The following is a 12517-nucleotide window of genomic DNA, read 5'->3' on the forward strand; positions in this document are numbered from 1 at the left end:
ATAGACGTGCAAGAGCTGAAAGGGAAAGAAACGCCACGCGCCGGTTTTCCAAAGCCAAGTCCAGTAATACTTGTTCACTGAACATTAAATACAGTGACCCTGCTCAAAAATTGAGCTGGACCACCTTGCACCGCGCCTGTTTGGTTCCAACACGCCAAGCTGTCGGGCAACACAACTAACTCATCACAGAAGCTCTAGAAATTGCTCAGCCCAGACCAGCCGGTAGCGTTGCTTTTTGTGTGTCATTCCCAGCACGGTGCTTTTCCCGGTGGTGCTTTCACGTAGCCAACCCATGCACCCAAGGAGTTCACCCCAGGAGTTTTTCAGGGTGACAGGCAAGGCCCTTCCATCATTTTCTTCCCCATCAGCACACCCAGCATGCAGCTGTACACTCCTCCATCTCTCTCAATGTCTAAAAAATGTCGTTCAAATAAATTGTTTTCTACCTATATTTTGTCTTTGAGCAGCCTCAAATTCCTTTTGCTCGAGAGAGGCATCTCTCTGGTTAAGAAGTCCAAGGATGGCTCCGTTTTGCATTTTTGTCATTTAAAGCTATACAGGGAACATCTACTTTTGGTGTACTTAATGCCAAGAGAGGCAGTGCTCAAATCCACACTGCGTACCTGTTGGTGGGTGAGCAGCATCACTATCCTTTGGGATAGTGCATCACAGAATTCTTTGGGATGCGATACTTCAAAATTCTTCCAACTTAATAAAGGAAGAAGAGAGAAAATAAGTGTGAAGGAAAGCACCTTCTAACGTGGTTTCCTTCGGGTAATGAGACAGATTGAGGACTTTGCTCCTGACGTGTCACACTAACCCACTTCTGCGCAGTGAAGGAAGCTTAAATACGAAGTAGACAGTCGTGTTCCTCCCTCGCGCTACGCAAAGAGCAGCGTTCAGGTTTTTTAACTGCAATGCCACCTTTTTTTTAACTTTCCTAAGAAACAAGAAGGGTGTTCTGCTCGTCTCACGGCCACAGCCCGACCGCACATGGCACAGTACTTGGAGGCCACAGGAACGGCGCTGCCCGGCTCTCGCCAAGGAGCCGCAGCATCACCGGTCACTTTTGGTGACTTAAAACCTCACCAGCCCAGGCCTCCACCGGGGAATTTCAGGGAAATCTGCTCTTTCCCTGAGCCTGCTGAGCTCACACCTACTCAAGATGCCATCGTCTCCAGAGCCTCTCCTGCTTGCCTGGCCATCCCTTCCTATGGCCAGGCTTCCTGCAGCACTGGCAGCGGAACGGCGTGGGATCCTGGTGGCCACGGAGGGTTAACCGAGTGCAGCTTCAAAGCCAGCGCTGGCGGCCGAGGAGTGGCCCAAGGAGCGCCCAAGGCAGCTTAAAGTTCAGGGGGGGTTTCAGCCAGCAGCTGAGGAATCTGTAGCTTGTGCCAGTGCCACGGAAACCCTTTCCAAAACAAGACTCAAAACTCCCCTTAACGATCTCGTTTCAGAGCCTGACTTTGACTCACGGCTTCGCTCCCACCGTCTTTTCCCGCGGGGACATTCGCGCGTGTCATGAGTTGCCACCCTGTGACCCACCGCTCCTCCAGACGCCTGCTCCAGCCCCAGCTCCCATCCCCATGACGTGATGATCACCCTGCTCCAGCCTGGCTGGGGAACCTGCCTTGGGAGGACCGGTCCCACCACCGGCACGCTGCAGGAGCAGGGCCATGCGAGCGAGGAGTTGGTGGTGGTCCTTCCTCCATCCTCCAGGTACACCAGGAATATCTCCTTTGGACAAATGCGTGGGTGCTGCAGACTGGAAATGCCACCAGTCTTGACCACCGCAGAAGAAGACACACGTGCACATACGCATCCCTGGCAACACCACTCTCTTTCCCGGGAATTATAGAAAGGTTTAACAAGATGGACCACCGTGCAGATTTTGTGGGGACGTGCCACCTCAGGTTTCGAACATCCTGCACGGGTCCTACCACCTACAGCCACGATTTGCTACAAAAACAAACGCCCAACTTCGACTTTCAGTGTGGCTGTTGCCTACCTGCAACCACACCTGCCCTAGAGTGAAACCTCCGTGCCAGGCACGGCTCCGCTCACTTCCACAGCTTTGCCCAGCGACATGGAAAACGTATTACACGCAGAAGAAAATGCCATTACCATATTTGTGTCTCCATCATTTGGCAAAGATTTTAAAACAGAGGGAAAAAAAAGCAGACCGGAGTCTAGATCGAAAAGACATACCTGGTGCTTTCTCCACAAAGATGACTTTGGAGTCTTGCAGGAAGTTATGGCCAGTCAGTACCATTTTTTTCCCTCCAATAACAGGAAAGCTGTCAGTACTTTGCTTCTCCACCAGAGGCAGTTCTTGGGCAGATCTCTGAGCTGGAGAGTTATAAAGAAGATAAAAAAAAAGAAAAAAAAAACACAAACACACACAAATAAGTAAATACTATATTAGTAAGGAACTTAATGCTCATGCCCATAAGCTGAGCTGAGTTTGATACAGAAACAAAAAAAGGCCAGAAGGTTTGCAAGAAACATGGTTGGTTTTCAAGTGCCTTGACAGTAAACAATGGGGTTATCAAACATAGCTCGAAAGGCTCACAAAGAACAAGCTGTTTTAAAACTCAGCTTGATCTGTACTATATCAAAAAGTGTATTTTTATTGAAATTCATTCATTCAAAATAATCTTCTCTTATGTTATCTGTAACACATATGACGTGTGATTACAAGGCACACATGGCAAGACAACTGCCCGTGTCCAAAATGTGTTTCAGTCATAGAATCATAGAACCATAGAATGGTTAGAGTTGGAAGGGACCTCAAAGATCATCCAGTTCCAACCCCCCTGCCATGGGCAGGGACACCCTCCACTACACCAGGTTGCCCAAAGCCTCATCCAACCTGGCCTTGAATGCTTCCAGGGATGGGGCATCTACAACTTCTCTGGGCAACCTGTTCCAGTGCCTCACCACCCTCTGAGTGAAAAATTTCTTCCTTATATCCAATCTAAATCTCCCCTCTTTCAGTTTAAAGCCATTGCCCCTTGTCCTACCACTACACGCCCTTGTAAAAAACCCCTAAAGGTTGTAGTGCCAGTTCTGCAAACTGTCTTGCAGCAGCACCAGCCACGGGCCTCACGATCCCAACAGGTCACAGTTTAGAGAGCGTATTTCCCCCGGCACCTGAGTGCCAAAGCACACATGGATCCATGCAAAGAGAATCCGGCATTCTCGTGGCACATATTCTATCCCCCCCAAGTGGGACACGGAGCGGGCATGGCTGTGCTTCAAGGGATGACGTGACATTTTATCCAGGTTACACGGTTCCTCCTGGTGTCACATGCACTAAGAGATGCATGAAGTTTTTGGCACCAGCTCATTCCACATTCTGCACTGGAAATAACACTAGCACTTAAGTTTTTTTCTCCTGTTTTCTGCTCCTTTCAGGAGGCATGTACCATGCTTTTGCTCATCACCCAACCCTCAAAACTGCAGCTCACCGATACCAAGCCAATCGCCTTCATATTCAGTGGCTTCCTGAGCTTGGCACTTTTGCACAAACCAGTTCAGGATGTATTTAAATTGTGCCTTTTCCTGCTATACAGCAATTGAAAAGCTCTCATCGACTTCAGTAGGAGCAGGAGGAAACCACAACTCCTCACATTTCTTGCTTTGCCTGTTAGCCTAGAACTTGCTGTTGAGTAAGAAACAAAGGGGAAATTGTTCATCTCATACGTGTCCTGGACAGAAGACAGGGCTTTATGCCAGACTACCTGCTATAGGTAAGGAGGCTCTGCTATTCTTCACAAATAACACAGGCTTCTCTTAATGTCAACTCCCTTCCCACTACCAATGCTCATTTGTTTACTTAAATGAATGACTGTGGAGGAGAGAAGCTATCAGTCAGTCTAACAGCACTACCCTTTCCTACAACTTCTGCCTCTCCTGCAGACTTGGACTACCAGAACAGCAGCAGTGCTACCCTAGGCAAAAGGATGGAGAACTGTTGCTGGTCTGAAGGTCACCAATGCCACTGCTTTTGCAAGAGGAATGCAGGGATGCTCTTTCCTGCAGCCTCTTTATTAGCAATCCCTGAAGAAGCACCGTGCCTCCAAGAGATCAAACGCTGGTGTGCTCCAGGATCTGCCAGACACGTCATGTGGAACTCCAGCCCGGCAAGGATGCCAGGAGAAGCGCGGACAGGATTCTCCAGCATGCACAGGGCTAGGGATGGCCAAGCCTTCCTCCCCATCCCTCAAGAGCCTACTCCCCCACATACCCATTGGACGTTCAGTTACTCCCTACCCTGTCCTCATCAGCAAAATCCACTTTGTGGAATCCAACGAAATCTTAAAAAACTGTTTCAGTCCATCCAGCTGACCAGATCAGCAACGGCAGCTAGACTGAAATTCAACTTCCACCACTCACGCTGCAGTGTCACAGCTACACGAAGCAAAAAGGTTTTGTTTGGTGTGTGGGAGGCTGAGGAGGCTTACGGAGCCCGAATGACAGAGGTGTCTTTGGAGGGTGCCCCAGCATATCTGATAAAAAGCAATCTGTTCAATCAAAGAGACCCCAGCACGGAAACCTGGTGTCTGGAGGTTTTCTGAACCTTGTGCCAGTGTGCCAGCTCTAGTATGCTGCCAGCTCCGCATCAAAGGGGCTGGGGTTTTGCTTGCTGGTTTTTGCTTTATGATGGGGAGACAGAGAGTAAATAGGGCATGATAGCTGCTTTCCAAAACCCCTACAGCAGTTACCAGTATGATAGGGAGTCTCAAAAAAAAAACCAAAAAAAAGGGCCTGTCAGTCACTCCGAGGTCTACTGTTAGTTTAAGTGCACTCTACTTTTGGTTTAAGTGTGTTTTTTCCCATAGAAATCAATGCACAAAGCTACACATTTCTTTCTAAGACACGGGTATTTTGTCTTCAGCATAAACCACGTGCTTTTGGAAAGCAGATGAAGGTTCCCTGACCAGACAGGTACAGCAAAACCAACACACAGCGTGTCAGCGGACAAAGACCGCGGGTGAGATGGCACGCCACCCAGCAGGAGAAGGGTGTTTGTTGCTACTTACAGCACTCGATAGGGTTGGAGGCTACTTGCAAGGAGAGGGTCCTGCCGTTGGCCTGCGGGATATGAACCCTGAAGACCAGCCGCACGCGCGTGTTTTTCCGACCGATGTCCGTCTCTCCCTTGCGCAGCTCAATGTCAGAGTTTCGGAGCTTTAATATCCCAGCACAGTCGATGCTATCCCAAAGGAAACACAGAGCAATTCAATTCGTTTCAAGCAGACTTCAGGAAGACACGAGTGTGCATTATCTTCCCTCTCTACTGTACATCCTTCTTAAAAATCTGAGTCAGACGCGACCCAATGACCAGGGCAAACCCGTCAGACTTGGCTAAGCCCAGTTCTTGCATCCACAATTGGGGCTATCTGTAGTAAAAGGGAGTAGTCGTCGTTGAGCACACAAATTTAGGATGTTACCTCGGTTCCCAGAGGAAGAAAATATAAGAGATCCTTCCTCTCTGACACATCCTGTGAGGATGGCACGCACAGATTCACCAAAGCCCAAAGAAACAGCAAGACTGGAAAAGTCAACGGGATGAGGCGGTAGTGCACAAAGTGTTACTAACCCAGAACGCAAGGTTACTTACGACTCCACTTGTTACAACTGATCTGGAGAAAAATCTGACATGATTTTTATTCTAGGGCAAAGTCCTGGAAATGCTTATCAATGAGCATAGCTCTCCCTGAGGTCAGTTCTACTGTCGACGTGTTTGTGTTTGAATGGGTTGGAAATAGTCCCAAGCGGAGCGTTGAGCTGAAGCTCCGCCAGAAAAAAACTCAACTCAGTCCTCCCTCTACACTGGGGAAAAACGTGCTTTTCATCTGATAGAACCACTACTACTTCTGACCTCTCTCTCTCCTTTTTTTTTAATTTCGGGTTTCTCCTGGATTAGCTTACAAGTCAGGATTTTTGTCAAAGCAAATTTCAATAGAGGAAGTTCCCAGAACAAAAGATATATAAACATACGCACTCAAAAACCCACTGCAAAAATACCTCTGCTTTGGCCACGACTACAAAGCCTACATGGCAATTTCTTCTGGGTACTGGTCTCTGGCATGCCTTTTATTACACTGAATATGCATAGTTTAATTTTATTTTGCATTCAAAGAGTTTAATTCCCCCTCCAGACCTTTGAAGCCCTGTTCTGAAGCAAAGTGCAAACAAGAACTACAGCAGCGCGGTTTTGATCTGCGTTTTTTCTCAAGTATGGATTTCGGGATAACAAAAAGGCCCTTTCTGGTACAATCAAAGAAACTAATGAAAGTATTAAAGCTTCTCAACAATGCATACTAGCAGGTGAAGCCATAAGAATGATGAAATATTTGTACCCGTGTCAAGATTCTACACAAAGATCCATAAGATACGGAAGAACCAGTGCGCTTCTCAATTCTGTCTCTCCTATCGCAACACTTGTAAAATAAATTAAAAATACTTCATGACAATTAGTTCAAAGCCAATAGAGTTCAGAGGAGAGAAAGCATTTAAATTCAGGCTTGTAAAGTCATGGACACCAACATCTGAAGTCAACAGGAGTGGCTAAATGTGCAAAAGTTTAAATGCGCAGATGAGCTTCAGTGTTGCACTGAACCAAGGCCTGAAAACACAAAGTAGGTGTGAGAAAAGTCCTTGGCTCCAAATTTCGGCTCATTGTTGGTGCTCCACGAGGTTTCAGACCACTGACGTGTAAGGCTGACATATGCCAAAGCATTGTTTGCGGTTCTGGAGAGAGCTCTACTATGATCTGGCTCGCGTGTCACAAAAATATTCAGCTTGGCTCCCAAACTGCCTAACTACCTTTATTCTAGGGAGAAAGATGACTGAAACGGTAATAATGTTCCTAGATGGCCAAAAATGTTCTTCAAACTGGATAAATAAACGGCCAAATAAATATTGTGTGGGTACAAATTGGTGAAATTTTAATAACCTCAGTGGAGTCAAGCCAGCTCGTGATGATGGTGAATGGGGCCAATAATTCTGCAGGCTTGTCACGACTGCACTGACAGAGGTCCTCAGGTCTTAGGTGATCCCCCTACACCTGGCTGGCAATGCAGCTAAACACATTCTAGCTCTTCTATTTACATAGAATCATAGAATCACAGGATGGTTTGGGTTGGAAGGGACCTCAAAGATCATCTAGTTCCAGCCCCCCTGCCATGGGCAGGGACACCCTCCACTACATCAGATGTACACACATGTGTACATCTCTTGGTGTGCATATAGATGTGAGTGTATCCATATTTACACGTAGACACGTGCACCTTTGTGTTGTGTATAGGGAGATGGAAAGGTAAGTGGGTGGAAAGAGAGAAGGCAGAGCAAGAAATCAAATGCCACGGGAAAATCTCAGGGAGCTTACTAAAATCACAACTTCACTCCTTGCTATTCATACAGTTTTCCGAGCGTTAATGAAGTGAAAAATGGTATCAGACGCCTGAAGTTCTTCCACACGTAGTGGTTATTGAAGCTGGTTTGCAGTGTCATGTACAGCGTGCCCCAGAGTGCCTCATGTGCTTAAAGGGGGCCTACAGAAAAGCTGGAGAGGGACTTTTTACAAGGACATGTAGTGACAGGACAAGGGGCAATGGCTTTAAACTGAAAGAGGGGAGGTTTAGATTAGATCTAAGGAAGAAATCTTTCACTCAGAGGGTGGTGAGGCACTGGCACAGGTTGCCCAGAGAAGCTGTGGCTGCCCCATCCCTGGAAGTGTTCAAGGCCAGGTTGGATGAGGCTTTGGGCAACCTGATGTAGTGGAGGGTGTCCCTGCCCATGGCAGAGGGGTTGGAACGAGATGGTCTTGGAGGTCCCTTCCAACCCAAACCGTTCTATCATTCTATGATTCTATGAATGTGGAGGGTCTCACGTACGTCACATACACAGAGGGATATTTCACCCTTTATACAGAGCCCTATCATTAAATTTATCTGTGTGTAATGGACCTACGGGGCGCTTAAGTATCACTCAGGCTTCTACTAGTTCAGAGATCCTTAGACACCCATGCCTGCTTTTCTGCATAGGATAAACTTATCCCAGTTTAATAACTCCAGTCTGGAAGTTGCATCACCTTTACTCCTCCTCTTAGCTCTAGAAGCTTTGCTTCTAAACGAATGCCATGAGAAATGCTGGTTTTATCATGTGAGAAGTAAGAGTGGTTTTATTTGTCGCAAAAAACCACCAGGGTACTTGGAAACGCTCTCTAAGATTTTCCTTTGACATCCAAAGATAAATTTTAACAGGGCCTGTTCCTTGTGCTGCTGCGTATAGGGGCAAGAGGTGTCATATTTAGAAACTAAATGCAGGAGCTGAGGTAGGAGTTATTTACAGCTTGGTAACTGAGCTACTTATTTTAAATGGCAAATAAGCACATTGGCTGAAACTTTAGAATGAAAGCAATCAGTTGTCATAAGTATTTGTGAAGTTCATTTTGTTGATAAGCTGATTAGGGGCAATTTGTCCCTGCAATGTTGTGAAAACCTACTGTTACAGAGAGAATTTAAAAAAAAAAAAAAAAAAAAATAAATAGGAAAACTGTGTACCAAACAAAAAAAACCCAAACACAAAACACAACAAAACCACAAAAAAATAAAGCAACACAAGCAAAAAAGTGGGCTGACCAAGAGAAAACTGCGAGGAGTCAGATACGGTGCCTGGGTCTTACATTGCTCTCATGTTGTTCTCTGGAAGAAGTGGAATTTCCAGGACTTTGGTGTTGGAAAGTATTGTTTCGTGGCTGGTGGTGGAAACGGTCTTCCCGGTGATTCGATGGACCTGGTAGAAAGCATGGGGTCGCAGCAGGCGGTCGTCGGCGGTGCCGATGAACAGCTGGAGCGTGAGCGGCTCGCTTTCCAAGTAACCGTGGAGCTGGCAAGAGAACAGAAAACACCCACTGAGCACCACGCACGTAAACTGCGAGGAATCCATTAAATTTTTATAAGCAGGAGAGCCTAATTCAAGGCGAGCGCCGGCGACAGGTGCTACGTGTTAAGTTCCTCCCTCCCGTTTCTCCTGTAACGTAATATTGGGACAATAAAAAAGGTGCGCTCCGAAAATATCTCATTATCCTCAAGGACCTGAGGCACTTTAGACGGGGTGAGCTTTTGAGCTCTCCTGCTACGTCCACAGAAAACTTTGTGCATAAATACTGCTGCGGCGTTCGGCAAAAATCCACCAGGAAGTCAGTGTTCCCTCTTGGAAGCAAAACCAACAGAGTTTGGAAGTGGAAAAGGCACAGCTCATCCATCCCTGGGCTTCCCGGGTCATCCCTCGCAGCAGGCTGCTGCTCGGGACGCGTCCCCTCATTAACTGATTTTTATGCTGGTAAATACCTCCTGGGACAGCGTGGAGGCAGATCACATATACATGACGAGTAGCTCACCATGTGTGTCAAATTCTTGTTATAATCGCACAAAAATCTCATTGAAGCTACCACCGGGCCTGACTTGAACCTCATCCACGTTACGGTGACCACTCTGATGACAACAAGAGTTATTTCTGCCGCAGGAGCAGAGTCTGATCTCATCCCCACCACCTCCTGAAGAAGCTACTCCGGGATCACACCGGTGAGAAGGAGACCACAGGACAGCTCCAACCTCCGCTTAACGCTGCCGCCGGACGCTGGGAAAGGAGTCGCACAAAACCAGTTAACTGCAAAGCCCCATCCCAAGGGAAGGGATGATTAGCAACTATGTTCCCCATGGCAGGGGGGTTGGAACTAGATCATCTTTAAGGTCCCTTCCAGTCCAGTTCAGGTGGGTTTGGGCATGAGTTGTCCACCGTCACTGCACCATCGCCAAATCCGAGAGATCAAAATCAGACCACTGATGATAATTTGGTGAGGAGCAACACTTTTTATTTATGGTGCATGCAAGCCTGAACCTAAATGAAGCTGAAAGCAAGCAGTGAAACGCGTACCAAACGCTGTTGATAGGTGTCTTTCGCTTACTGTCATCCTCCCTTAATCTTAAAAAGTAATTTGTGGCTTCATAACAACATAAGACACAATACCAACAACATTAAGACCTCTCTCTCCAGGGTATTTCACCATCTGACAGCAGGAATGCTATTAGGAACAAAGATCTCGAGTCGCTCTTGCTCCTTGAGCACTGCAAAATTCTGGTGAGCGCCAACACAGGCACGAAGCCTTCCCGCTGCTATCGAACATGCTGACGGCAACAGGAACGTGCAACGGCGATGTATCCCGAGTATACAGGATACAGCCCGTATCCTGGGCTGTATCAAAAGGAGCATGGCCAGCAGGTCGAGGGAAGTGATTCTGCCCCTCTACTCAGCTCTCGTGAGACCCCACCTGGAATACTGCGTTCAGCTCTGGAGTCCCCAGCACAAGAAGGACATGAAGCTGCTGGAACGAGTCCAGAGGAGGGCCACGAAGATGATCCGAGGGCTGGAGCACCTCTCCTATGAAGACAGGCTGAGAGAGTTGGGGCTGTTCAGCCTGGAGAAGAGAAGGCTCCGGGGTGATCTTATAGCAGCTTTCCAGTACCTAAAGGGGCTACAGGAAAGCTGGAGAGAGACTTTTGACAAGGGTGTGTAGTGACAGGACAAGGGGCAACGGATTTAAACTGAAAGAGGGCAGATTTAGGTTAGATATAAGAAAGAAATTCTTTACATTGAGGGTGCTGAGGTACTGGAACAGGTTGCCCAGAGAAGTTGTGGATGCCCCGTCCCTGGCAGTGTTCAAGGCCAGGTTGGATGAGGCTTTGGACAACCTGGTGTAGTGGAGGATTTCCCTGCCCATGGCAGGGGGGTTGGAACTGGATGATCTTTGAGGTCCCTTCCAACCCTAACCATTCTATGATTCTATGATTCTATGTTTCGGGTGCCACCGCGACCAACGCGGGGGCACGGAGCGACGTTGTGCCCAGACACATCTTGCACCCCTAACCAGGCGTACTGCAGATTTTTCACCCCACGCTTCTGCCAGAAGAGCCAAGAGGAAAACAGAAGCGCTTAGATTTGTTTGATTTGGTGTAGCGCAGATGCTGGGAGGATGCAGGAGGAGGAGGAGGAGGCGGCTCATTTCCAGCACTTTATCAGCTCCGCATTGCTGAGACACCCCAGGAAGGCAGCCTGGAGCCAGGGGGTTGTGATATGATATGGGGGGGGTTTCCCTATCAGCACTGTCAAACTGAAAGCACCTTAGTGGCAGTCTGAAAATCTGCAGTGTCAGCAAAAGGACGGAGAGAGAAAAGCAGAGCCGAGCCGGCGTGCTGCCTGCAGCAGGGTGCTGGGGGCTGCATGTCTCCGTCCAGCCCGCCACGGAACGCTCGCCTCCTGCCATCCTTGACACCACCGTTAGTGCCACGCTGCAAAAAGAGGGCTTTCTGCCTTTCATCCCCATTAAAAGGGGTGGAGATGCAGCCCGAGCTGCAGGCGGGCGATCACCGGCGCGCTCCCGGCACAGCCGGCTGGTCCCAGAGATGCCACCATCCCGCTCATCACCACCCCATCCCGCTGCCACGCAGCCCTGGCAGAGTGACCTGGATCCGGCGCGGGCTGATCTCACCCCGCCTCGGCATCTCCAGTGGCAAAGCCAACGGAGGGGCCACAGGGAATCGGGGGGTATTTTGGATCGCCAACGGCACGCGGGTTCGCAGGGGGGGGAAATAAGACGGTGTGACACACCAGGAGATTAAATTTCTACGCGTTACCAGTGGTCACTTCTCTGACGCGTCATGGAGGGTGCTTTTTATGGAGAGTGTAAAATTAAAACAAACACATATTGCATTACAAGGCCGCTTCAAAGGTAAAAATAGCCCGGCGACTAACTCGAACCTCAACTCAGCAAAAGCAAAATCGCACGCCGAGGAACCATATGTTTTACTGAACCCAGGCAAAAGGGTCAAAAAATGTGCGTCTTGCATCGGGTTCTGCTCTTTCAGGCTTTATCTTTAAATCTGAACTCGGCTGCTGCCGTATCTCGTAACCTACTGCCGAGTCTCAGCTTGTGCTTTTCCCCCAGGTTTCCCACCGGGAGGCAACTGAACACCCAAAGCCCCCAGCTCTGCGCACCTGCCCTCCCCCAAGAAGGGTTCCCATGCTGGAAAATAAATAATAAGATCTCTGGTGCACGTTTTGCATCGGTTTTCAAGGCTGTTGATCTTTAAACTAAATTTATGCCTGCTTTTTTTAAAGGTCTCGTCATCCGGCCCTGCTGGGCTTTGCTTCCGATCTGTTACCCATGGGGACTTACTCCCTGACAGCTCCTTCTGCACCTGGAGACGAGTGGTGGCTACAGCACTGAACGAACACCAGTTTTCATCACCATCACACAAAACCATCAAGAACACTCAGAAAGACGAACGGCATCACTCTACAGTTGATTCTGCTGCCCTCAAAACAGGCACAATCCTCACTCAATCCACTGCAAGTTTTATTTCACGCTCTGCGGCAGGAGGCATCTCATCTCTGACACGTATTTCCCTTCGAGTTTTACCCATTGCATCACATTATTTACCTTTGT

The 12517-nt window shown here is 48.3% G+C and overlaps 1 protein-coding gene across 1 annotated transcript in view; it reads right to left on the minus strand.

Moving 5' to 3' along the window:
• Positions 1-12517, minus strand: part of NFATC1 (nuclear factor of activated T cells 1) — a 108506-nt gene that overhangs the window by 52148 nt on the left and 43841 nt on the right. Inside the window, exons 4-6 of the mRNA XM_086615182.1 lie at positions 8696-8898; positions 5046-5218; positions 2209-2349 (exon numbers count right to left, since the gene is read on the minus strand). Coding sequence (XP_086471308.1) covers positions 2209-2349; positions 5046-5218; positions 8696-8898 — 517 coding nt within the window. The remainder of the gene's footprint in view (positions 1-2208; positions 2350-5045; positions 5219-8695; positions 8899-12517) is intronic.

This window comes from Tauraco erythrolophus, chromosome 7, assembly GCF_009769465.1.
Source record: "Tauraco erythrolophus isolate bTauEry1 chromosome 7, bTauEry1.pri, whole genome shotgun sequence".
Classification (NCBI taxonomy): domain Eukaryota; kingdom Metazoa; phylum Chordata; class Aves; order Musophagiformes; family Musophagidae; genus Tauraco; species Tauraco erythrolophus.